General features: G+C 43.4%; 2 protein-coding genes across 4 annotated transcripts; one reads left to right on the top strand and one right to left on the bottom strand.

The window, feature by feature from the left end:
• Positions 1 to 878: 878 nt before the first annotated feature.
• LOC119653799 (polycomb protein Asx-like) lies at positions 879 to 26,456 on the bottom strand. 2 transcript variants are annotated; one of them, XM_038058814.1, is made up of 6 exons: positions 24,760 to 26,456; positions 11,068 to 12,905; positions 9,874 to 10,932; positions 9,334 to 9,666; positions 9,068 to 9,239; positions 879 to 2,350 (listed from the first exon to the last, which is right to left on the bottom strand). In XM_038058814.1, the coding sequence occupies exons 1-6, from the start codon at positions 24,776 to 24,778 to the stop codon at positions 2,112 to 2,114; spliced, it is 3,660 nt and encodes a 1,219-aa protein (XP_037914742.1). In that variant the 5' UTR covers positions 24,779 to 26,456; the 3' UTR covers positions 879 to 2,111. The 2 variants fall into 2 exon arrangements, with proteins under 2 accessions (XP_037914742.1, XP_037914741.1); XM_038058813.1 differs by having other exon boundaries at positions 9,068 to 9,242; positions 24,760 to 26,453.
• Positions 26,457 to 26,665: 209 nt separating this feature from the next.
• On the top strand, positions 26,666 to 27,331 carry LOC119653800 (COP9 signalosome complex subunit 9). Of its 2 annotated transcripts, none has more exons than XM_038058816.1 (2): positions 26,666 to 26,929; positions 27,051 to 27,331. In XM_038058816.1, the coding sequence occupies exons 1-2, from the start codon at positions 26,864 to 26,866 to the stop codon at positions 27,243 to 27,245; spliced, it is 261 nt and encodes an 86-aa protein (XP_037914744.1). In that variant the 5' UTR covers positions 26,666 to 26,863; the 3' UTR covers positions 27,246 to 27,331. The 2 variants fall into 2 exon arrangements, with proteins under 2 accessions (XP_037914744.1, XP_037914743.1); XM_038058815.1 differs by having other exon boundaries at positions 26,673 to 26,938.
• The last annotated feature ends 321 nt before the right edge of the window (positions 27,332 to 27,652 follow it).

Raw genomic sequence — 27,652 nt, 5'->3', positions numbered from 1 at the left:
ATGATTTTGACATCATATCTGGGGCAGGCTTCGAGGGTTCATTCTACTGCCTCGTAGAAGGTATCCTTCTCCGACTCTGTAGTCTCCTCTGTAGGGGCGTGAACGTTAATGAGGCTTATATTTCTAAATTTGCCTCGCAAGCGCAGAATGCATAGCGGTTCGCTTATGTTTTCAAAGCCGATAATGGCAGGTCTCATTTTTTGGTTGACTAGGAAACCTACTCTACTACTGGATCGCCGCTATAATATATGGTGTAGCGACTCTTCTCCAGGAAACCAGTCCTTGTCCAACGCAGCTCCTGCAACGCTGTTACATCAACCCTATATTGGGACGGGGTATCGGCTAGCGACTTGGCAGCTCCATCTCTATACAAGGAGCGCACGTTCCATGAGAAAATACGTAAATCGTTATTCCTTCGTCGTTGTGTTATCAGTCCAGTCCGAGGCTCCTGTTGTGGCTTCGTAACTTCGGTTTTTCGTGTCGGGTTCAGCCCTGCCCAACCCCAAACCTGGAGGGTCAGTTGGTACAATTTGTCCCGTTTTTAGGCGCGGGAGATTCGCCTTCATCCTTCTCCGTCTGCAGCTTTTCGTTAAGAAAAAGCTTCTAGCGGTCACCACGTGGCGGTGGAGATCGGGTTTGGTAGTAGCGCTGTTGGTGTTGGTTCAATGTCAATTATTCTCGTTAATTATGACGTCAGCATCTTATTTGTACGGCTTAGGACACTACTATAATGTGCGACTGCTATAACTGACACTAATGGTTGGATTTTCATTAAACTTGGTGTGCAAAATTTAGTACTCCTAGGATGAACTTAAGGGGGGTTTTTCATTATAAGATAAAATTCTAATTTGTATGGAAATAAAACATCAGACGAAATATTTTTTTTTCATTTCACTTTAATTTGTCAAATACTTTTCAAAACTGATTAATTTTTTCATGAATTTGTTGATTTCTTCTTTCTTTCGAAGGTATATAGTCGGCATTTACGGCTTTTACTTTTGAAATCATTTAAATTTTGTGGGAGTCTACATAACAGCAGTTTTATCTTTCGCTATATTTTATTTTTCCATTTTTTTTTTACTCTTGTATTTCAAATATCCAATTATTGGTTTCTAAACACTTGCGACTTGTTTATCCATTGATTCACTTTTACTTTATTCCACTTATACAAAATAATTATTATCAGATATTGTAAAAAAAACGTTTGTCTCACTAAAAACAAAGACGATAATTAAAGAAAAATTAATTACCTAGCAAAGTAGTTCGCATTTAAACAAGTAAATAAGAAATAATAGAACTTTAGTTTCTCATATATCTCGAATACATAAAATCTCTTCTTTTCATAATCATTCTTGCGTATTAGATGAGTGTGTAAACTATGTACAAGCTTATGGTTCTTTAGGGTTTAATTTCTTACTTACGAACTAGCTGCATAGTATTTTAGAGATACTTTCGCTAAACACTAATTACTCTGGACTTAAGTTTAACAGCTACAACTAGTATGCTTAAGTAATATATACAAAAATTAGATTTAATATTTAACCTCTAACTAAAGACGAAAAAGTGCAAAATATATCTTTCTTGTAAAACGGTTCCATGTGGAGAGGGGGGAAACAAAGGAGCAGGAAACACATGAAGTGAGAGAATTATAAAAATTCGTAATTGAATAGTATTGTTTACTTTTTGTGTAGAGTCGTTGACCTCTTTTTTTCATTTTACATTTGTTTTCATTCGGTTTTTCTATGTATTTATATAAAAGGATTGAATATTAATTAAATTTCAGACTTTAGAATTATTTAAATATTTTGTCGTCCAGTTTTATATTCGTTTGAAATTCATTTTCATTAAGATCACTTACAAATTACTTCACAACTTTATTCCATCGACTTAGATCGTAACCCAGATGGGCACAATCCAAATGTCAGTATTTCTGGTTTATTTAATTGTATTTATATTTATTTTACTTTTTAAAGATATTACACTTTTTCGCGCTTCCATTAACACATGGAAAGGCAAATTCATTTCATATTTCAGTGCACATAGTGATTAATGTGCAAAGTTTTAGACAGTATTTTTGGGTATTATGTAGGGTATAACATGTTTAGGTGGATTCATCTTATGGTGCATGCCACACATAACTTTGATGAACCGATGCAGTCATCCTGACAGTATGCGCCGCACTGTTGACAGACTACCATTGCGTTCAGCGAACAAGAGCAGTTCGGGGGAGTATTCTCGCCAGTCACACGTTTGTTGAATGCTTGTTGATTTGAAGGATGATGGTGACGATGCTGGTGTTGCAGCTGATGGGCTGAATTCGTGCTGCTCACATCACCATTGTATGTCAGGCCTGGAATAGGAAAGGCAGTTGTGGTTGTTAATTGCTGATAAATATTGATAGCTATTTAGTTTCTTTGGAGAAAGTAAAAAGCATAACTTATGCCCAAAATCGAATATATGAAAAGCAGCCAAAGGGGGGAGGGGTAAAAGAATTCTGGGTTCCGCGAAGGACTTCCCGAAATGCTCTGCCTTGCGTGTATTACACGAAATTGCAGATAAGCAAGATTGAAAATCCGAAGGCGAGTAACATAATTCAAATAATCAGGATGTGCAAAAATATTAGGACGCCTTGTTCGAGCTCAAATCAGAAGAGTGGTTGACAAAACGGAGCTTATCACCGAAGGTTATTCTAATGGCCAACGGATAGCCACCATTGGGATGAACCCTGGTCAGTTGATGGGTCAAAATTGTTGCGTTTATTACCTCAAAATTAAGCTTAACAATGACGAGTTCATCCGAAAATTCTACATTGTTTGACCAAAGCTCTGGGGGTAATGATCTTTGTTTATTTCCAAACTACGTCGACTCATGCCTTTCAATTGGTAGCCTCGGAAAACCAATAATCAGTCTGGCGGTGAACTAACGTGAGCGGCGACGATGACGATCCGGCATGGGACGGAGTTATGATTGGCAAAGGGTTTGGAGAGGTTACGTTTGAGCTAACACCTGTAGCATTCTTTTCTTTTAATACCTTAGAGAGACGTCTCCTGCTAATGGGTGCCTCCGTCCCGATAACAATTTCATAAGGCTATGTTACCATTACGCAGGCAATGCAGGCTCAGTTAAGATGGACTTGTTACTAGCGCCTGATCCCAGCTCTGGACACAAATTCGCATAAGGATTTGATAATTTGAGGCGACTGCAAATTTTTAGAAGGAACGGAAATACACCACTTCTTGTAACTAAGATAAAATAAACTCCGCCATAGCCGAGGCCAAGCCTGGTTGTGTTCGGAGGAGGGATAGATAGCTTCAGTCTGAATGGCTATAAGTTACCACAGCGTCTCAGGGAGTAGGCGAGGAAAGTGCAGAAACTGCAGAAATTTGAGGTCTGGTATGGATAACCGGCGCGAGTGGTCTGACTTGCTAACTGAGTCGAGCTCCTGTAATAGACAGCATAGCGTCGAAACCGCTAATCATAGGGCGGTTCGACGTCTAGGCGCCAAGATCAGCATTGCTCCGCTTGCTGCAACTGTTTCGTCGCAGTCTGTGACGACCACTTCAGCAGGCTGGCTTACGCGGCGGATGAAATGGACTGAGGATATGAACCTCATTATCATCCGCTTCTACTATGAAATAATGGTGGGGGCGAGTATAACATCATACTGCCCCTTGTTGTATCAGAGATTTATCGAGCGCTTCCCGCAATTCGCGCACGTGACTTTACACCGAGTCGTAGACCAGTACCGTTTCATTATTCGCAGCGACACAATCTCGGCTGCCATCAGGGAACCTGTTCGGCTTGAGATTTTAATACTCGTCAAAACACTGTCCTTCACCGTCCGGCTGAAGTCTCCGCTGAGGTTCGGGACGAACTCCAAAGAGCGCGTATAGAATTTTCGGAAATGGATCCTTTGCATAGACCAGGTATTCCCAGGCTCTGCATCTCCAGCAACTCCGAGAATTCTACCTCAAATCAATGATAAGATTGCATCTCGACTATGTGCTGATATGTCGCTACTGCAACTATAATCACTTGTGTATTGTGGAGCAATTACGGCTGTCAGATTGTACGGTCAGAAGATTCGCTTTCGCGTTATTGATTTGAGTGACTGGAGAGATCCAACATGGAAAATTCGCCTCGAAGCTCAGTGGGACTCACTAAGGCAGAAAGTTGCTAGGATTACACAATTCAGCTCTGGCAATGCAAACGGATCGAGGAAGAGTAAAGTGCAGAGGGTTTACAGGAACGATGCCATTCCCAATGAGACATCCTTGAAATTCTGGATACAATAAAGCAGAAGCTCTCTGTCGTATGCAGTCGGTTGCAAAAGTTACTCTGGACGTGTCCAGAATGCTACTTACGCAAGGAACCAGCGGAGCTTTTTCAGATCACTCAACGAGACAGTACAGTTTTCGGTGCAGGAAGCGAAAGAATATTGGGGTGGAATTGTGGGGTTACCCGCCCAACATACTGAGTATGCTGAGTGGATCGCCAAACTCATTATGCCGCTACGCTTGGCATGGATTTTGCGGATGTTACCGAAAAGGAGGTTCGACGAGTCATAAACACCTCGAAGAAGTGGAGGGACCCAGGTCGGGATTGGGTGCAGAACTTCTGGTATAAAAGGTTCATCAGTATACATGGTCGGTTGGCACACAGTATGAATCAGGTCATGAGTCAGCCGGAGGAATTTCCACCCATCCTCACTGCGGGGATTACCAACCTTATCCCTAAAAAGGACACGATACAGGACCCCGAAGACACGACCGATTACTAGTTTATCAACCTTCTGCAAATTCATAATGTCCAACAACGTTCTGTCCTGAGGAGTAGAAGGGCTGCCGAGTCAGTTCAAGAGGTTGCAAGAAGCAACTCATTATCGACTCGGTAGTTGTAGGACAAGCAACTAGAGGCCAAAGAAACCAATTTAGTAACTATATCGACTATGCCAAGTCTTTCGACAGCGTTTCGCATACCTAGTTAATCGATGTCCTACGTGTTTATCGCATTGATCCGAAACTAATAAAATGTTTGGTGACAGTCATGGAAGCATGGCATACCACCTTATCTGTGCCTTCATCTGAGGGTGCTGCGTCAAATCACGATACAAATTTCATTGCCAACAGTGAGATTGGAACCGCGACCTTCCGTTCGAAAGTCTTTTGCTCTAACCACTCAGCTATCCGGACAACTAAGATACGGGATACCAAACCAATCGAGCAACGTCTAAGCCAGCTACATCGTCAACAGCGCTAAAGAGAATGAGAAGGACGGTGGTTAGAGGCCCTTCCCATCAAGCCGAATGACGGAAGATCTTTCACAGAAGTCTTTCGAGAAATTCACAACAATGCCAAACCAGAAGGGAATAAACCTCAAATCTCTTTGGCGGACTCAAACCGACGGTATATTTTTCGAATTTGAATGAAAGACTGACAAACAAAATATGTTCTGCGAAACAGTCCAGAACATCCTAGGCACGAAAGCAGTAGTTTCCAACCAAGAACCCTACAAAATAGGGGATCTCGACTGTCTCGGGATTAAAGAAAAGGTAGAGGAAGCGATATAAAGGGTTATCCAGATGTTAGCTACCTCAAATTGGAAGTCACATCTGTAGATCCGGAGACATAAAAGTAATCATTGTAACAGTCTCTGAGATGTTCAACTTCTTCACTGCGGGAAAATAAATAATGGGGTAGATGATCTGTAAGATAAGATGAATGCGCAACTTTAAGCGCTGGGCCTAAGACCATAAAGCCGGTGTTTGCATTGTGCTAAATATTGGTAACACTTCGACAATTAGGGCAGGACAGGAGCACTTTGTGAAGATTTGTGCCGCAGAAAAAATGCTGTGTTCGTTGCAAGGATCACGGTCTGTAGATAGAAAATGTGGCTCATTTCTCTAGTTCTGAGCGGTTTCAAAAAGTGAAAAGCCAAGCGCCATGATCACATTCTGTAAGCGATCTGATGGGTAGATGGTACAAGAAAAAAGAGCTGACGTTGCTTTTCAGCAAGTAGTACTGAGACAAGAGTTTATCATCTGGCTGGTCAACTTCCGAGTGTGGAGTTTTAGTCGAGGAGATGGCTACGTTTATGTTCCTTGTACGAATGTGACTTTCTCAGCGTTCACCTCAGAGCGAATGTCCCAGACAGATTTTCGGTGCACACAAATATTACAGATGACACTATCCTTGACGAGCCCTTTGCTGTGCAGTCTTTAATGTCAGTGGAGCAACGATGAAGTGTACTAAGAAAGTCCATGGGCAGTGATCCCCAGTACATTTCCTTCAAGCTGATGTCCGGCAAGTACCTACCAGTTAGGACAAATTTGTCGAAGTTCTCTCAAGAGGGGTTAACGAGCCACAAGACCCGGTACTGAATAGCACAACTACAACTGAAGCTAGTGAACTTAATTATGATACTACTACTGTAGCTTGCGATGCATCGGCGTCCAAAACGAAACTTCGTCATTACATCAAACAGCGTCTAAAACGCAAAGATGGATCCTTAGATCCGCAGAATACAAGAGAGAGTGAAAAAGGAACTCCGTCACGAAGTCAACAGGCAAAAAACACGCTGTTGGTAATAGTTATTCAGATGGCTTGGGTATATATGAATCCAGTAGTAATCCTACTAAAAAATTTGGTGCTCATCAATCACCCTATTCCATGGAGGGAATAAAGATGGAAGAAATCGATAAGGTCGAAGTGCAAGCAGGCAATTTGCAACCTTCTACCGGGAAGATTTCTGCTTTTGACTTTTGATCCTCTCAAGTTGAGATGACCTTCAACAACATAGGTAGGCAAGGATTCGAATACGAATTCAACTATGTCTTCCCAACGTTAAACATATGCCAGAGAAAGTTCTACATGAGACAGTCAAACCCCTCCCTCCAAAGAATAGGAAGAAACTCGATTGGAGGAAGTAGGAGATCCTTTAAAAAACCCCTCTCACTACCTGCAAGATCTGAGATATTAGACCGGCTCTTGGGTGAACACAACCATCCTACAAACTTTTTGCATAGAGCAGTTCTGCCGAGTATGCGCGACAAAAGTTCACGGTTTTTGCAAAAGACACCGACCTCGACAAACTGGTAAAGACCGCCGATTGCATTCCTGATGTCCGAAACTTTCCAAATATATAAGAGGGTCACTGTCCCCAAAACGGGACATAGCGCGTCAGTCACACCTACACATCGTCACTGCCAGTTCGGTGAGTTGTACTGCAGAACTCTCCGGGTCTGCCCGAGAAGCTCGCACTTTTTCTCAATTGTTCTGTGGATCGGCCACTCTGGGATAGGTCTTATTGTAGGGAATAATCAGCAATGGAGTTGTCGCCTTTTATTAATATGGGACCTATCCACTGTCACTTCCGAATTCTCATCAGCACGTCCACAGGCAGCTGGCCTGTGCGCCGGCCAAGTACTTCATACGAGATATTCTCGAGACAGGTGTTAACAAAGGCTTGGAGCTTGAGAGTAACAATGGTTGCCGCTTTCTATTTATATTTTCATATAATACCACAGCGAGAACTTTGGTGTAGAACAATTTTAACTTGATGTTAATGTATCTGCATTTCCTGATTTTATGACAACAGCCAAATCTAGCACCGTTAATACGTCTAGTTACTTCGATACCAAAATAGACAAATTGATCAGCACCCTCAATACTTTGCCCATTGATGCAGGTTGTTGCTATTTATCTTCACTTTGATTTTGTTCACCTTTTTCTCCAAATCTGAATCTAGTCTGATATCAGAGTAGTCGGGGGGTTTATGAAAAGATGCCATTGTCCATTTAAACCCTCCAAGGCTCCGTATGCTGATCATGAAAAGGATTAGTATCGGTGACAGAATATCCTTCCGTCGGAAACTTAAGCCTTAAGTTCCTCAGAAAGTTTACCTCGATGTAGGACGTGACATTTTACACTATCATGTCGCCGTGACAGCAGGAGGCTACAGAGTGGAAAACAGAAGTGTTCTCTGGCGCGAAAGAAAGCACGGAAATGCAGGCAACTATGCAAATGGTTCAACTCTCAGTAGTAGTGAAACTAACCGAGTTGTCCCGCTTTTAGACAGCTCAGCTTCCTGAGAGCTGTTGTTTCAATAATTTCTGGTGGACTTCGGCATAAAACTGGAATGTTTAGGAGTTCTTTACTAAGAACATCGGTTGTTGCGCCGTTGATGACGAATGGTTTACTCCGGCATGATATCGCAAGTTGAGAGGCTGCAAAGTTATTTAAGTTTAGTCCTCACAAAAGCATTGCGTCAACGGATATTCCGAAAGCAGAGCTCATCGTTTCCCCTTACTTTTTCGAGCTCCAAGTAATGGCATTTGGCCTTTGTGATGTAGAACAAGCATTTCAGGCCCAGACATTACCCAATGAGGATTCACTTTGCTTTGCATAAATATACGATCGCTTGGTTATCAGACGCCAGAGGAGCATTACTCCTACTCCTACGAATTATCTCCAAGAATTTGGCTTTCACATTAACGTTACAGCGTGCCTTTGGGGCATAAACTATAATCTACTTTAGTTACCTGCCCGAAGAACACGACCCAAGTCCGCTAGCGAAACGAGTAACATCACTTCTCGGGTTTGAGAAACCAGCTCCCTTGGATCAACTTGGAAGATTTTTGAGAATGGTCCATTTCCATAGACGCAATTCGCAAAATGTAGCATAAACTTAAGTATTTTAACATCAACTGTTGGCAAGACAAAGAAGAAGGATCAAAAATCAAATCTCTTTGACTCCTAAATTCGACCGAGCTTTCTTCGAGACTCAACGATGATAACATTTGGGAATTAATATGCTTTTTCTCGAAAAACTCAAGCGAGACACAAAGATAATTAAGCACCTATGATGTAAGTTTCACGTTAGCTCTAGCACCAGTATACGGGAATTTGCTCCGAAAACCTGCAGAATTTTTAATCAGAAAATATGCCATTACATCTTCATATTTTTCTCGAGAAATTTAGAGAATAAATGAGTCAGTACAGTAGATATAATGCCCTTGGGAATCTAGAGAAAGAGTAATTGAATAATGAAAATGTAAAAAAGGACCTACCATGATTTGTTGTTTTCGTTGTAATAGCATTTAATCCTGAACTAGTTTCAATCACATAAACGTCCTGCACCGCGTCATCATTTGGCATTTCGACATCCACAGACGCCGACGCTGGACGCATTCTTATACTAGTGCTATTATTGTTTAGCAATCCATTCATTCCTTGAATTTGCTGCTACATATACGGAAAAAATATCGAATCACATTTCTATATCAATATTGAAAAAGACCTCAAAAGGGCCATCCGGCTATCTTTCATGACATACTTGACTTTGTGCCGGTGGAGCACTAGAAGCTCTTGGAACTTGGTTATCACTTGTTGCCAAATTGGCGCGTTGTATTAAAACGTATTGTCCAAATTGCTGTTGGGCGGTCGACAACGCCACGGTTGTGGTTTGATGGTGTTGCTGCAGCGGCTGCTGAGATTGGTACTGCTGTTGCACTCGCAACGGCACCGTCGTTGCTGTCGTTGTTCCTGTTTGCGGAACATTGGAAAGATTGGTATCGGTCGTATACAAATGGCGAACTATTGTTGGTGATGAGAATTGTCGATGTACGATTTTCTTACGGGGGAATCCTAGTCGGGGAGCAGTGATGACCTGAAATTAGGAATGTGTTATAAACTGTTGAGACAAATCTAGCAATTAACAAACAGTCAGAGCATCCAACTGGGTGCTTGCAATAGAAGCGAAAGGACACTCATTTCAGTGAAGCTCTGCCACCCTTTTATACTTGACAATAAACGATTTATCTACACAAAGTTGCTACCCTATTTTTCTACCTTAGCACAATTTAACGTTCTTTACCTTATAAACAACTGGCGGATTATTAGCTCCTAAAAGTTGATTTTCTACTTTAAGCGTTGTCGGTGTTGATAAAACCGAATTACTCGTTCCTACTCCCGACGTACTACCGCTATTCGAATTGACAATAAATGGTGGAGGTTTCAACTGTGCTTTCAGCTGATGTCGATTTGGACTGTTCTGTATTACAGCTTGACAGATTTGATAACTTCGTTCGAGATTCACAGCGCCCGGCGGTAAGTTACTTGTTGCACGTCGACCCCTACCATTTGAGCCCACCAATGCATTGAGCGCGTTCACAGACTGAATCGAAGTCGAGGCAACTGTTGTTTGGGTCGAACTAGTTGAGCTAACAGGAATTTTCACTATAGTTGCTTGCGGCCGAGACACTTCCGGCACATTTTCTACTTTGCCGGTTGAAATGACCTTTAGCTGTGTTGAAGGCGACAGCGCTAGACGATATATTGTCGGACTGCTAGATGAAGGTGGCCGTTGTATCGCATGTAGATATTGAGAATCGGATATTGATGAGACCCTAGGTTGTTGGCTCTGCATAATTTCACTAATTTCCATAGTTTGTGACTGAGATTCAAATATTGGAGTTTCAATTTCGGCTAGGTCTTCCGTCGAAGGGTCTATCTCGATGTAAGGCTCAAGGAGAGAATTCGACTCGTCCTGTTGAATTTCTTCGTGTAATATAGGCATAGGCATTGGCGACATCACAACTTCATCGACAGTCGTACTGACAAGCTCCTCATTGTCATCAACGTCTTTGGGTAGTTCAGCTGGTGACAGTGAGCTCTGGTCATCGGCATATACTACGCTCTCCAGCAATGGTGAAGGAGGCAGTGACACTTCGTCAATTAAGATGTTGTCATCTGCCTCTGCTATCAAAGACTCATCAACATCCGGAGGCAACGCCAGCTTGTCATCTTCCACTATCACTTCAGAAATGCTTTGATTACTGCAATCACTTAGTGAGTTTGAATTTGAGTTGCTTGTGAATGTACTGAAGACTTCCATTTCGGCGGCCGTCATAGGAATTTCGCCGTCAGGAATAAGCTGAAAGCGCAATTTTAACTTTCAGCGAGTATTTTCAATATTTAACTTACTAATAAAATTGAGAAAATCAAAGATGACTTTGTTATTATTCTTTTTGTCCTCTCTTGTTACCGGATATCAAGCAATTGAACTTACCTCATCAACCGTATTGCTAACATTATCGACACATGGTGGCTGTTGACTATCTACTTCTTCCCATTCCACCATTTCATTAAGTTTCATGTGTTTGCTTTCCCGATCTTCAGGGCTCGATGCACGTTTTTCCGCTCGTTGTGACCCCGTCGAATTCTCCTCACTCTGACTTGCATCATTAATATCAGCCATGTCCACCTCAATTTCATACAAAACCAAACCATTATCGTCGTGCAAATATTTTAAATCTTCATTTTGACTTTGATCTTTTTCTTGTCCCTGGTCCAGACTGTTTTCAATTTCTGAGGAAATTTCCACCTCCTCAACTTCCGAATCAATTTGCTTAGGAGACGACGTGATCATAACGTCCATAACCGAATCCCTTCCACTTTTACATTCACTTTTTATTGCACTAATATTTACTTGAGAAGGAATTTCCACCGCTTCATCATGAACGGATACGTCGCTCACCTCCAGCCTGTTTTCATCTTCTTGTTGATATTCTTCAATAATTTCCACTGAACTTGTGGACGAGTTCGAACTTGAAATGGTAATTTCGGCCACGTTTGTATCGGGCGATGAGTTTGACATCGAAGAGGCAGTCATTAGGGGTCTGCAAGGACTAAGGCTTGTTCGCGTCGATGAAGATGGGACGTCTGAACATTCAACTATTACGGAAGATCCCGAAGAACCTTGTGATAAAGGCGTTTCTGGTGTAGGTGGGGGAGCCGGGGCGGGTTCGTTCGTTGGTGTTACTACTGAATTCGAAGAATTGATTGTCGTCGACGTCGTCGTCGATGTATGCGTCGCATCGGCTCCACCTATTGTGGGCCGATCATCACTATTACTATCACTACTTATTTTCTTAGACCTATAGCTTTTATCACCCCAAATCGGTTCGAAATGCTTCAACTTCCATGGGTCGAGTTTACTCATTTCCCGTTCAGCCTCTGTTTTTAACTTATTTTGATTTTCCGGGGTCAATTCACCCCCGGCTAGGCGTTCACGCCAATCCAAACATGCCCTAGCGAAAAATTCATTATTGAGAGCGGACGCATTCAACCGAATCTGTGCCGAATCGCCATCAATTGCGGGCGGTCGGTCCACACTAGGCAATAGTTGAACTAAACTATGTTGAAATAGAGGAGGTAGGAGCGAGAACGTTTGCTTGTTCAAGAGCGCTCGGAGATTTGTGCTAACCAAAATCGAGTCTGGTGTTTCTAGGTCGATTTTTCCATTTTTCGTTTGTTCAATTTGTGCAGCTGTCGACATTTTCTTGTTCGAGCGACGGCGTGGTTTCACACTGAATCCCGGTAACGATGCTAAAACCTCTCGCATGGTGGATGCAGGTTTCCGTGGTTTCGCTGCTTGCGTTTGCGACGACGTCTTCGTACTGCTGTCCGAGGTAGGAGAGGTCGTCGTCTTCTCCTTAATGTCCAACGCCAGCGTTTTTGCGTTGATACGAGGAACATGTTGCTGTTTTAATATGCTCAAAGGCGGATTAATATCTAATTTTGGCGGACTTTGAAGACGCAGCAACTCTTCTTCGGCCGCGTCGTCTAACGCTAAAGGATCCCGATCCTCTTCAACCTGAAGCAGAGGTGGCGGTTGATCAATATCGAATATGACATCATCTTCATCGTCATCATCGTTTGAAATGCTCTGCGGATGCAAGGAGTAGTTGTGTATTTGATGATGATGATGGTGGTGGTGATGAATTGAATCGGGTGATGATTGGTAGTCATCGGACGATACAATTTCATGAGTTGCTAGCAGAATGGTATGATCGGATCCACGGTCCGGTGATACATCACAGTCCATTGCAAAGTAAGTTGATTTTGCTAAAATATATAAAAAAAAAGTCAGGTTTTAATATGTATATGGTAGAAATGATTGAAAATTTGAAATCCAACACTTATGCAGTACTTGAGAGAAGACCTTGTTAACTAAAACACACTTTTTGGAAGGGCTGAGGGAGGTAATTCCGGGGGAAGTTTACATAAGTCTACAGACTGCCTCTCCTGGGACGTAAAAATGAATCTCTCAAATCGAACGCTATCCGACGCGCGATAATGGAGACGAAAATGTTGCATTGGGCCATTCAAAATGAAAACATCCTCGATCGATATGGGGTGACATTCATCGTGGAAAAGTTGCAAAAAAGATGTCTTCGATGGTATCATGTAATTCGCGCTGACGAGTACTCACTAGCTAAAATTGGTCTGAGTATCGAAGGCGATAGGAAATAACTAAAAGGCCGACCACTGAATGATGATTTGAAAGCCTCTGTCGAGGAGCCGGTCCTGTTACCGAACCGGACAAAGAAAAATGAAAATGCCCCGAGTAAGTTCCACAAAGATGAATTCGATTCTGTTTGGAAGAACAGTCCGCATTCACATGTGACGGTGGGTTCCCACAAGAGTTGGAACCTCACCGGATGTTATACAATTGAGAATCCCAGTGAAGCGCTGATTCTCATAAGCTGATTGGTATCTTGGATGAGCAGTTCATTGGACTTCCCTTTTGGATCTTGGTCGGTCTGGTTCCTCTATCGTACGAGTACCCTGCAGAAACTCCTTCAGATGTCCCGTAATAACATCAATATTCTCGCATCCCAAAAAAAAAATTATTTGGGACAAAGTTACTGATCACGAATCCCGCACGATTTTTACCAGCGACAAAGAACGAACAAGGCAGGAAACCGGAAGCTGGACGCTATGAAAGGTTTTGTGTATTCCTTTTATAAATACATGTGAGTTTGCATCTGCTCTATTAGTACGTAGCACGTAATATATGCATATATTATGTGAAAATATCCGCTTTCAAGTGATATTAACATTCAAAGTCTTAAATTTGCAAAGAAGCGGCAACTTTGACCGATTATAACTTTGTTAAGAATGGTGAGATTTCCACCAAACTTGACAGGATCATGCTCTATATTATAGCCTATATTGCTGCATTTCATGGTTATTGGATGAACAGAAGGGTGTTTACTAGCTTCATTTGAAAGGATATAGATATGGAGAGTATTTCGGATTCTAGGCACCATATAGTGGCAGCCTCTTGATTTTTTTCAGATTTTTCGGTTGGGTAGTTTCTGAGAATGGATCCGTTAAAAAGATGATAATTTTCGAGTCCCCGTCTCCCATCTTTTCAACAAATCTCAAAACTAAGACCGGCTTCGGGAAGTACTAACCGAGACCTTTCATTGGATACCCGACATGACTATGTTTGGTGAAAAAAAAAATTAAATTCGACGTAAAAGGATGTAACTCACTATATGCGTGAGCGTTCACAGTTCCCATCTTTCCACCAAATTTGGTGACAATCGGTATAACGGTCTCCGAGAAAAAGCGTGTGACGGACGAGCAGACAGACAACCGATTTTAATAAGGTTTTGTTGACTCAGCTGTGAATGAGAATCTGAGTCAAATTAGGGTAATAATCTCGCAGTGCTGACCACATTGCCTCCTCAGTGTACTGTAGTGTATCGTTACGGTTTTGAATGAAGTGCTCTAACACACTTCAAGGCCCTGATCCAATATGGATTGCTTTACACAAAACCTTAAAAAGCGTCGCATTTGTGATAGAGAGAAATATTTAAAGCCTTCAAACCAACCAATACCAATCTGTTTGAAGATGAAGTTCTCTAATGTCTGATATCACAACCACAATGCTCCCATCGAGGGAAAACCCGATATAAATAAAGTCAAATCAACTGAACAACATTTTCGACAGATAGCAAAAAAGAAACTTATTAAATCATTCAATATCTTTGTTTCAAAATCTTTCTAACTTCTCATTCTAGGTGGGCTTTTGTAAGAAGATTCCTCTATTTAGATTTGCTTTTCTGTTCACAACTTTGGCATCGAAGATTGGCGTTTTCACCAGCTTTTAAGGAATTTGTATGAATAATTAGTAAATGATGATAGCCTTTCCATTATGAGGCTATATCTTCACACAAGTATGTGGTTGTCATTGCTCTCGGTTTCTAGGACGGACCCCTCGTCGGTAATTCTAAGGTAGTGATTTCCATTTCATGCATCGGGAGCAACGAAATTGTCGCCACTTTTTTTAATATTCACCTTTCGACTGCGACTTCCAGTTCTTCCGCGATTTACCATCACCACGTTACCGCAGCCAGTTCCTAGAGTACCCTGACGACACGTATTGAGCAACTTGATTTATAAAAATAAAAGCACATTCGATGGCAGTCCAGTGCACATCAATATACTCTAGCACCCTGTTCAAGATATTTGTTATCTGTTTAACAAGATAGTCCTTCCAATGCCGAACTAAGGCCAGATCACAAGAGCGTATGTTGAGCCCAAGCTGTCTGCCCCTCGAGTAGACGCGGATGCAATATGAAAGTGAAGGCAACGAGACTATTAAGTTATATCTCTCGAGACAGAAGTGAGCGGCGTTGATTGTAATATCCTCAATCTGATTAGATATTCTGATGGAAGCCCAAGCGAATCATCGTCTAGTACGATTGGTTCCCAAGTTATAAGCAACTTGACCCGTGGCTTAGCGCCGTTACCTTTTAAGAGAATCTAGCTATCGTTGAAATAATACAACTTGTTGTTTCTTTTTCGTTGGTGTGGGTATTTATTCTTGCAAATACCGATATTTCGGGAACCACTTGTTCCCTTCATCAGTGCAAACAAGTCTTGTTTGCACTGATGAAGGGAACAAGTGGTTCCCGAAATATCGGTATTTGCAAGAATAAATACCCACACCAACGAAAAAGAAACAACAAGTTGTATTATTTCAATTAATTAATCGTTGGAAACACCGTATAATTTCACTCTGAATAGCTATCGTTTTCCGAGAGCAAAATTTGAACGTAATCCCAAATCGTGAGTTATTTAAGACTAAATACGAGAAGTCCCAAAAACAAAATAGATCTCATCCCCTATACAAAGATAAAACTGACCCGTAATTACGGGCTTACAGGGATAGATTATACCAATATCAAAACTAATATTTTTCATTTCAGAAAGAAAAAGTGCCCGGGTCCTTGAACTTGATTGAACCACCAACAAATCTAATGACAAAATCCACAGAACTTCAAAGGTCAGCTGATAAAATTCACATAGAAGGTGATGTTTTTTGGATTAGAACACTATGGTGAAGATCCTACAACTCAGTGTCTAAAATTTCACGCCAAATAAAAGAGAATGGAGTTATACTTTGCTTAACAAGATTTATGTAGCATAGAAAAGAATATTTTTGCGGAGTACGCATCGCATTGGTTCACAACCGATTTCGACACTCTCATCGCAAGAACGAAAACCTAATTCTGAATACAGGAGAGCCTCTGTACATTCCCCCCACCAGATCTAACATATACTTATCTTTTTCTAGCAAGAAATTTCTAAACTATTAAAGTTTCTAGACAACGAAGCAAATAAATTAGGAGCCGGGGACCTCAATGCGCTTGCTAACTGCAACGAGGACCCATTAAACTCATCCAAAGGACGATAACGCAATGACAAACCAACATACTTCAGCTGAAGAAGAGATGGTAGGCTTTCTACGTAAGTGCCAGATGCCACCTTCCAAACTCCTTTTGTAAAAATCACTAGTCTACAAATGATCAAGGATTAAAGCCGAGACGTACCACAATATACAAGTTCACATGAATAGGTCTAAAGTGCTCATTAAATAAATGGATTTACATCCAAATGATGGTGACATCAGCTGAAACCTCTGCTCAGCCTTTAGAGCCACTTCTAACGAAGAAAATTTCGGCTAGTACAAGGTGGGGGCAAAGTAATTACTCTGTTGGAAAACACTATAACCTTTGCAAATAGCGCTAATTGTCAATTCGGTTTTGACATTTGTGAAGTAAACACGCAATGCAGAATACTAATTGATAAGCCAGGAATCGGTTTACTCCGCAAGAACGCGGAATAATTGTTTGCATTTTTTTGCGTAAAAATTCGTTGGTTCTGTTGGTGCAGCGTGAACTTCGTCGTAGATTTCCTGACTGTCCGACACCAACTGGAGAAACACTGCGGCGTTTGGCCTCTCGCCTTGAACAGACTGGGAAAACCCGAGATGTTCCCAAGGCTGGCCGGCCCCAGAGCTCCGGAACATCGGCCAGACGACCTGCCACGCAATTGGGCATTAGGCGGCGGCCCCTACGCAGAATTTTGCTGGAAGATTTGAAGATGTTCTCTTACAAACTGCAGACAGTGCATCAGCTGTTAGCTGTTGACCGCCAAATGCGTCTAACCTACGCTCAAGCCATCCTGAATCTCAAAGAAGAGAAGGAGGATTTTTCATCGAAAATTCTCATGAGCGATGGCAGCAATTATAGAGGTATCACATTGCTGAGTACCATCTATAAGATATTCTCCGCTATCTTGCTAGGCCGGATAGCCCCATACGACCACAACATCATTTACCCATACCAAAGAGGCTTCACTCCAGGCAAATCAACAACAGACCAGAACGGCAAGCGATGGAAAGGCTGTTGGAATACGGCCATCAGTTGCACCATCTTTTCATCGACTTTAAAGCCGCCTATGATAGCATAGCCAGGGTAAAAATTGATAAGACTGACCAGGCTGACTCTGACCAATGTGCGAGGCAAGATAAAAGCAGCAGGATCACTCTCAAGACCGTCCTCTTTAACTCGGCCCTCGAGAAAGTGATCCATGATGCTGAGGTAAATGCAAGAGGTACGATCCTCTTTAAATCCACCCAACTACTGGCCTATGCTGACGATATCAACATCATGGGAAGAACCACCCGAGGCGTACAAACTGCCTTCATACAGATTGAGCAGGCGCCGATTGGCGCGAGATCTTGGGCTGCACATCAATGAAGGCAAGACAAAATATATGGTGGAAACATCAGCACCGAAGACCAACCAACCAACAAGATCAAACCGCACTGGTCAAACGGGAAGAATAAAGATAGGAGAATACAACTTTGAGCCCGTTGATAATTTCTCCTATCTAGGGTCGAAAATCACAACCGATAACAGCTACGATGATGAAATACGCGCACGGTTGTTGGCTGCCAACAAACCTATTTCAGCTTACAAAAACTGTTCCGCTCGAAGCGTCTCACCATAGAATCAAAGCTCGTACTGTGCAAGACAATGATCTTGCCAGTGCTCATGTATTCCTCGGAAACTTGGGTTCTTAGCAAAAAAATTGCAAACTCTTGGCCGCGTTCGAGGGAACAATCCTCCGAAGAATTTTTGCGTCCCTACATGAGGATCGACGATTCCGTAGCCTACTCAACGACGAAATCTATGAGCGATACCATAACCGTCAAGTTGTGGATAAAATCCGGCTCAATAGGTTACGGTGGGTGAGTCACTTAATCCGTATAGATGAGGATGATCCAACCCGGAAAGTTTATAAGGACAATATCTATGGTAGGAAACGAAAACGAGGCAGACCCTGCTGGAGATGGAGCGATGGTGTAGGTCAGGACGCCAGACAGCTTTTAGGGATATCGAATTGGTGGACCTCGTCGAAAAACCAGGACGTCTGCAGTTCGTTATTAAGGCAGTCCTAGACCGGTTACCGGTTGTTGCGCCATTGGTGATGATGATGAGAACCAAGGTTGTTGGTGTTTATTTTTAGACCAATCCTCCTTACTTTCTTCAAATCCAGAGCCAATTGACCAAAGTTCATGATTCGGAGAGAAACTAGGCAGCGCTCACCAACGTAGTCTAGGATGTTCAAGGAACGATATCACATTCCATTACCTACGTCCTCCAACCAGGCAGGAGGAAAATGTAACCGAATACAAAGGCAAATACTATAAAATGGGGTTATGTATGGAGCAGATAATGCCTCGGTGCCAGTCGTCAGACATTGATTCGCTGTCCTACACCTAACATCAGTTGATGAACCGCTTGGTGTAGTTGGTCGCCTCCATATTTAACCGGCTGTAATTTCATCGACTCCTGACGATTTATAATTTATATTTAACCCGATGAATTGCAGGAAATGTTTTTTCCATGCTTGGTGGTGGCAACATTTTTCCGGTATTTTCAGTTGACAGGACTTCCAACTCACTGATATTTTCATTGTTGAGCAGTTCATCGCTCCAAAATCCCTATACGGTTCGTGATTGGATTTCACTCTTTGTCTCTACAGGATGAGCATAGTGGTGTACAAGGTTTTATCCTGTCGAATTGTTGGTAAAACTTCCGCGCCTGATGCGATTGCTCCCTACACTTTCCAAGTTCGTAGACCTCTTGGTCCCAGGCTTCCTTTTGTCTGTGAAGTCGCTTCTCCGCTCGACAGAGTTTGTGATAAGTAGGAATACAACATTATCCGATATGCAGCATTCTTCCGTTCTATTGCTAGCTTACATTCATCGTCGAACCAGCCGTTTCGACTTTTTTGCGGCTGGAACCAAGTATGTTTGTGGCCGTATCATTGATAGCGTTCTTCAGGGGGTTGTAAAGATCATTTATCGATGCTTCGTCTTCAGAAACTCTGTTGACTGGGGTTATTGGTGCATCCATTTTCCCTTTATAAGTGTTACAGGCTGTCTTGTGGATGGCTTCAGTGTTAACTCTCACTTGATTACCAGAGGGGAAACTAGTTAGTGTTGTTATGCGAGCCCGGGGCATCATGTCAACGAGACAGTGACCCGAGTCTATATTCGCCCCCCTATATGTTCTGACATTCATACAGATTGAAAGGTGACGGTGTTCAACACGTGGTGAATTGTTGTGGCAAATTGTTATTACTTTGTCTTTGCCAGATTCATCGTTGTATTATCCGTCCAGTACGAGGCTACTGTTGTGGCTTCGTAACTTCGCTTTTCCGTCCCAGCCCTACCCAACCCCCAACCTGGAGGACCAGTTGGTACAATTTGTCCCGTTTTTAGGCGCGGGAGACTCGCCTTCATCCTTCTTCGTATGCAATTTTTCATTCAGAAAGAACTCCCAGCGATCACCACGTGGAGGTGGAGATAGGGTTTGGTAGTAGAGCTATTGGTATTAGTTCAGCAGGCGTTTCCCAGGTTTCATGCTCCATCGTGGGTACCAACTCACGTTTCGCCCTGAGACCTATACTACCCTTTGACCGTTGCCGGGTTCGTCGTTTTAAATTCCATCCTGTCCGAGGCTCCTTCTGTGGCTTGGTAACTTGGGTTTTCCGTGTAGGGTTGTCAGCCCTGCTCAACCCCCCAGTTGGCACAATTTGTTTCGTTTTTAGGCGCCGGAGACTCACATTCATCCACCTCCGCCTGCATCTTTTCGTTAAGAAAGAGCTCCTAGCGGTCACAATGTGCAGGTGGAGACAGGGTTTGGTTTTATGCCCCTTCATGGGTACCAATCCACGTTTCGCCCTGGGACCTATACTGCCCTTTAAGGCGGGTTCATTGGTGCAAGGAAGACATACTTTCAACCAATCAGCAAGCATAATAGCATATTCCGGGGGAAATAATCTCGAAAGGGACTGCTATTCTAACCGACAGTGCAGCATTGTAAAGCGGCGACTGCACTTATCAGTCGTCGGATCAATAGCTGCAAGACATTTATATACTTCATACAAGAACCGTAGGTTGTTGGTGGGGCAGTCAGGGGCCTAAACTTCCAACATGCTGACCTGTTGTATGCCAATGGAAGCGGTCGACCCCGCACCTGCATGGTAGTCTCCAAAGACTTCCAGGCTAACCTGGTTACCGACCTATGTGATGGCGACACCACATCGGCTAAGCTAACCATAAAAAGTCAACAGGGAGATAAAGAGATACTATGGTGCTCTGCATATTTCCCCTACGACGTAGAAGACGTTCCCAGTGGAACATTCATCAGAGCTATCCAATATGCCAAAAGTAGAGGCATGGGAGTAATAGCAGGATGTGATGTCAACGCTCACCACATATGCTGGGGAAGTTCGAACATCAATGCAAGAGGATCGAAACTACTGGAGTATCTAGTAGGAACCGATTTGCAGATCCTAAATGTGGGTAATGAACCCACTTTCTTCAACGTGGTCAGGCGAGAGGTCATCGACATCACGGTGGCATCTCCTGACATCGCGGCTCTGATCGGAGAGTGGAGAGTATCAAACGATATCACACTCTCGGATCACAAACGCATTGATTTCGTTATGGGCATGGATCCACCTCCGTCCACTCCATTTCGGAATCCGAGGAAGACAGATTGGATAATGTATCAAACAGAATTGAGCGCCCGAGTCACGATCCCTGGGAAGCGCATCAAATCCATTGCTGGAATTGAGAAGACAACCCAGATGATCACAACTAGCATGAGAGAAGCTTTCGAAGAAAGCTGTCCACTCAAGATGCCAAAGAAGGGTAAAACACCATGGTGGAACTCGGATTTGGCAAAACAGAGGAGAACGACAAGGATGCTCCTTAATCGTGCTCTGCAGGGTGAATCAAGCACTAGCTGGAATCGCTATAAAGAGGCACAGAAGGCTCTAAAGAAGAGCATAAGATCCTCTTGGAGAAGCTTTTGCGAAGAGACTAATTCTCTTGAGGCAACCTCAAAGCTGAAGCGGATTCTGGTCAAAGAACGTAGCCATAAACTGGGTTATTTACGTTTATAGAATGGGAAGTACACAGAAAGCGATGAAGAAACGGCAAATCATTTGCTTGAAGTACACTTCCCAGGCAGCATCCAAAATCTAATCTCGGGGCCAACAGGTGCATACAGCCCTCAACCGAGAGACTGGAATCTGGCATGCAAAGTAGTATCACTGGAGCGAGTGAAATGGGCATTTAACTCGTCCCATAGATACAAGTCTGCAGGTCTGGATGGCATCATCCCTGCGCTAGTAATAGAAGGAATGGATGCCCTGGGTCTACACATTCGGCATATATATCGTGCATGCCTAGCACACGCTTATATTCCAATTAAATGGCGGGATGTGAAGGTGTTGTTCATTCCCAAACCAGGAAAACCCACCTACACAGACGCAAAAAGCTTTCGACCGATCAGCCTAACATCCTTTCTGCTAAAAGGACTAGAAAGACTAGTAGATCGGTTCATAAGGGATACATACATTCCTAAATGGCCACTTCACCATAGGCAACACGCCTACCAGAAAGGCAAATCCACGGAGACAGCACTCCATGAACTTACGGCAAAAATTGAAAAGGCGATGTCCGAAAAAGAATACGCCTCAGGCGCATTCATGGACATCGAAGGTGCCTTCAATTATGGCTCATTTGCGGCAATTTGTGATGCGGCAAGACAGCATGGAATCGAACCGCTGCTAATCAGTTGGATCCTTCACATGCTAGAGTGGAGAAAAATCCACATATCGGTCGGCCAGAAGTCTATTGAAGCAGGATGTCTCAGGGGCTCCCCACAGGGAGGGGTTCTCTCTTGATGATGGATACCCTGCTGTGGCTCCTGGAGGACAAAAAAGACTTCGCGCAAGCATTTGCGGACGACCTAGCCGTAATAATTACCGGCAAGTTTGCGGACACAGTATGCGACCGCTTGAAGGCAACACTGCATGAAATCCACAGTTGGTGCCTCCGCAATGGACTCACGGTGAACGCTAGGAAGACTGGACTAGTTATGTTCACTAGGAACGTAAGGTGGGGCAGCTATACGCTACCCACCTTAGCAGGGGCGGAAATCCAGCTGGCACAAACAGTCAAGTACTTAGGCGTACATTTCGACTCCAAGTTAACGTGGAAGCATCATATCCAGGAACAATACCAGAAATCCTGCAGATTGCTCTGGTGCTGTAGGAATGCGATAGGTAAGACCTGGGGACTTTCACCTAAACGGATATATTGGATGTATACATCCATAATAAAACCCATTTTGATGTATGCATGCATCGTCTGGTGGCCAAGACTGAACTTTGCTAACAGCAGGAAGCTACTAACGCAGATTCAGAGACTTGGTTGCCTAAGTATTACTGGAGCAATGAGTACTACGCCGACTGTGGCACTTGAAGCTATCCTAAATTTACCCCCCATTCACTTGGAGGTGAAACGGAAAGCGGCCAACGACGCATATAGGCTGGATACCATTGGGGCGTTGAAAGGCGGCCAATCCAACGGGCATGCGTCTATCTGGAAATTCCTTGAAAAACATCCGGTAGCCCTGGTGCCGACCGATCATATGGTTTCCAGATTCGTCTTTGAAAAGACATATACTGTCGTAATCACCGAAAGAGAAGAATGGTCGACAAGTGGCCATGAGTCTTTTCATATTACAGACATAATAATCTTCACCGACGGGTCAATCACGGAGGATGGATCGGGTGCAGGCGTGTTCTCGGAGAATCCGATTATAGAACTGGCCCGACCTCTCGGAAAAATGACGACCATATTCCAGGCGGAGATATATGCCATTTTATTGGCAGCAGAAGAATGTCTCCTACAAAAATGGAGGGGTCGCACCATTCGAATCTGTTCCGACAGTCGGGCGGCATTATCAGCACTAAATGGCAACAACATATCAAGCCAGTTGGTGTGGAGTTGTCATCAGGTGCTGCTGAAACTTGATCGACTGACCGAAACATTCCTGATGACTGACAGACTGGCTCGCCGAGGGTCTGGATCCACAATGGTGGGGCCAGAACCAGCTCTTGGAATCCGACCATCTACTGTCAAGTCTACTCTGAAGGGTGAAATTGCAAGGATTCACGCAACCGAGTGGAGAAATTTGGGCTCTTGCCGGCAAGCGAAAATCCTTGTGAAGGAGCCTAGGGTCACTAGAGCGGCATTTTTGTTGTCCCTTAAGAAGTGGGACATGAAAACCCTAGTAGGGCTTTTGACGGGACACTGCCCCTTAAACTACCATATGGAAAAGATTGGGGTAGTGGTTTCGGCTGTGTGCAGCCAATGTGAGGAGGAGACAGCCCTGCACTTTTTATGCAGCTGCCCGGCATCCTCAGATCTCAGACGAAGACACCTTGGCAAGGTTTTCTTCAATGAAGAATCTGCACACTCTCTGCCTCTTGAGAATGTTCTCAGATTCGCTAAAGCCTGCGAACACCGTAGGCGGGAAGCCATTGAATAGGCAACTTACGGGTATAGTACAATGGGCCTAATAACGGCCTGAGTGCTCGGAGCTGCGGCTCCCCCCAGTTAACTAAACTAACTAACCGACAGTGCAGCGGCTGTTAAGGCACTTAGGTCCAACCCAGTAAATTTCAAACTGGTATGAGAATGGCTTGACAGACTCAACACGATAGGCTTGCTCAATGTGTCCTGGACGAGCTGGCCAAGAAAGGAGCAGCGTTGCCGCTTTACTTGAAGTTGGACACGGATTACTACCCTAAAAAAACGAAGAGGAATGGCTGAGGGAACTTTACTGGGCAAACTAACCAGAAATGAAACAGTCCAGGGTGCTCAAGGGGCCCGAAAGTGCGCGACAGACACCAAGAAAAGCCTCCGGATTAATCTGTGGACACTCTCTGTAGATTCTGTGGGGAGAGTGATGAAACCTCTACAAATGTTCTGGGGCAGTGTCCAGCACTTGTGCAAAGGAGGTTGGGGCACCGTTGGCAATATGATTAGAGGCTGGTAATTATATCCCAACAATATGAGTTTTTTTATGTTCAAATATTCAATAGTTGGGGCAGCAGCAGTATCCGCCTTTTGTGCAGTCACAAAGTGGACACACTCGCTTCTGGTCGAAGCGTGATGGGAATTTATTTAGAGTTGGTAGAGTTATTTAAGATCTGGAAGGAAATCAAAATTAAAAAGACAACTTACGTGGTAGCATGCAATTCATGAGCCGCACATCTCGTTATTCCACAAGACGGTTCCAATTGTAACTGCAGCTGATGTCCAAATAGTCGCGCTCTGATGAAAAACGGGATCACTATCGGGCATGGATATCGACCAACAGGTCCGAGGAGGGCAACAAGAATATTTCCAGCTGGACAAGCTCCACGATTGAGCTACCACAGTCGATCACCAACAGAATGTCTGGTTGTCCGGATTCACGTCACGGAAAGGGCTCTAGCAGTGCTCGTCGGCGGGGCTACTCGATATTCCACTAGGTACAATTGCACACCGCCAACATCTGAGTGTTTCTCGTTTTACTTTTTGTATTCGCGTTCAGATACTCCACAAAGCAATAATGGTGCACAAGACAAAGCGCCGAGGGAACATTCGCGCGAACAGCAACAAACCCACATTTCCCTGCTACGCGATAGCACATAAATCGTGACTTGTGACGGCGAGCGGTTGATTGTTTTATTTATTCTGCTTCCAGCGGGCACACTCGCCATGCCACCGAGGAAAATTGAGACGATTCTCTTAGCGAATACCTGAACTTGCCGTCGCCGAAAAACCCTTCCTTGTCACGCAGTATTTTCAACTTGAGGCCAGGGTCCGATCGGAATTCGCGCATATTTCCATTGAGGGCCGGAATCCGTTTCACTTTCTGTTTGAATTGCTCCAAACTTTCCGAAGGCTTTTCCCGTGCCGCACGAGAAAGTTTTCCAGGGCTCTGCGGGACAATTGTTCGCGGGTCACAGCCAATCCTTTGTCATTGTTTATGTTCGAGTTCGAATAGTAATCAAATGGGACCGAGTGAGCGGGAGCGAAAGAGAGCGAGCGACCCAGCGAACGTGTGTGCGGACAAGTTTGGGGCTGGTTTGGGGTCCGATGTGGGTGTAGATGTGAGGAAATGTCACTTTTACTCGTGTCCCGACGGGGTCGGCTGAGTGTGGGAACGTCTGAGGTGCGTCGGTGTGAGTATATCTTTTGATCGAATCCAATTTTTTTGTTATTTTGCCGCAAGTAATTTACTTCTTTTTGTAGCCAAGATTTTATCGTTTTTTTCTCATTGCATGACCGGAGAGAATTTTAATTGAATTTATTTCGCTCATTTCGTATGCCGTCTATTCGGTTGCGGACAAAACACACAGAAGGGCCACATGAACTGAATGGACAACTCCGCGATTTCTAAGCAATTTTCCATTGATCGATTATTCAAACATTGCCTGCTTTTTCCATCATAAATCGCCGTGGGTATCACTCAGCCGCGCTGACATTTTATATCAGAAAAGCGAAACTAAACACAGGGTGCAGGAAATCGCCGATTTTAACCAGTGGCCAAGACGTTTTTTACGTCACATCGCGGCAATTTGATTCGATCCCGACTCCACGACATTCCCGGACTTCACTTTTGGGTCGGAACTTTCAAACAATCTTATTCGATGCCCGCTTCAACCGACAGGAAAACTCAAACGGTCAACGTACACTTATTTCATGAGTTACGAGAACACTTCTTGCGAATATGCTTAGGTAAAATTTAGAACACTCTTCATTCTATTTTTATTCGCGTTTCGGATTTTACGACGGAGACATCTGAATTCTGTACGATGGCCATTTTCGAAAATGCGCCGTGAGTTTGATAGTCAGAAGCAGATGGCGTATGGTCAATGCAATGCATATTGGAAATGGAGAAATGAAAGAGTGAAAATATTACTTAATTGACAGGGCTTATTTTGGTACATTAAAATGAGAATATACCAAAAGAATTAATGCTTTAAAATAGCCGAATTTTCATGTAAATTCCATAATTTTCCTCATCTTTACAACATCTCCAGCGCCTCTGCACATCGAACTCTAAACTACAACAATAACAATCATGACATTTGCGCAATTTATATAACTGTCATTGAGACTTGTCATCCTAGTCATTGTTCACTGCTGACTTTTGTGTACAAACAATAGGTGCACGCGTTTCATGCAAATCTCATTAGATATCTGCCTGTGAGTTCCAAGGACAACGTTATCAGTCTGTTTTTGAAAATTTTATCAATTCATTTCGGAAATCAAAACGGATCAATCACATACACTCGATATGAAACCAACACTTGTCGCCGACGAGATGTTCCCCGAGGGAGCCGGCTTCATGGATTTGGAAGAAGTTAGTTTGGTGGGTTTTCACTAACATTTCTAACAAAACAGCATTGCCGGGGTCAATTAGCTTATCTGACGCTGTTGTGCATTGACGTGTACTTCTGGTAATTAACATTTTACATTTCCAGGCGGGTGGTTCGACAGGAATTCTGATGGACTTGGCGACCAATGAAAAACACGTTCATTCGGATTTCTTCAACAGCTTTGAGGATTTGTACGATGAGGAGGAAGAAAATCCACAAAGTGCAGCCCAGCTGAATGCGCAACCGCAGCCACCTCAGCAACAGCAACAACAACAGCCATCGCAAAGCGGTGCCAATTAAAGTAGGAATTTAGTAACGCTCGTGGCTGTCGGTATGAGTCAGACGTCATTTACTTATTTGTAATCAATAAAAGAAATTAAACGAAATGCATTGTGTTCTTGATTCGGATTGCGTCCCAGACCTCTTGTTGCTTTGAAAACAAAGTCTAAATCAGCGAATTATTCGCCTTTTTACATTGTCATGGAAAGTCATTGTTGGTTGCATGCATGCATGCGTTTCCCTTTGTTATAAAAATTCAGTGTTTTCTCCACAATATCTATGCCCTGAGATGAGCCTTGAACTCTTGAAGTATGTTGTTCATGGCATTATACTTATTTTTTTTCTCGAAGGTGGATATCTTCCAAAGACACTGGTATACATGTTTCAGCGTGTGGGATTTTGATCCACTAAAACCACCTCCTAACTCT

The sequence above is a fragment of the Hermetia illucens genome, chromosome 4, assembly GCF_905115235.1.
Source record: "Hermetia illucens chromosome 4, iHerIll2.2.curated.20191125, whole genome shotgun sequence".
Taxonomy (NCBI): Eukaryota; Metazoa; Arthropoda; class Insecta; order Diptera; family Stratiomyidae; genus Hermetia; species Hermetia illucens.
This window is presented reverse-complemented; position numbering and strand designations above follow the sequence as displayed.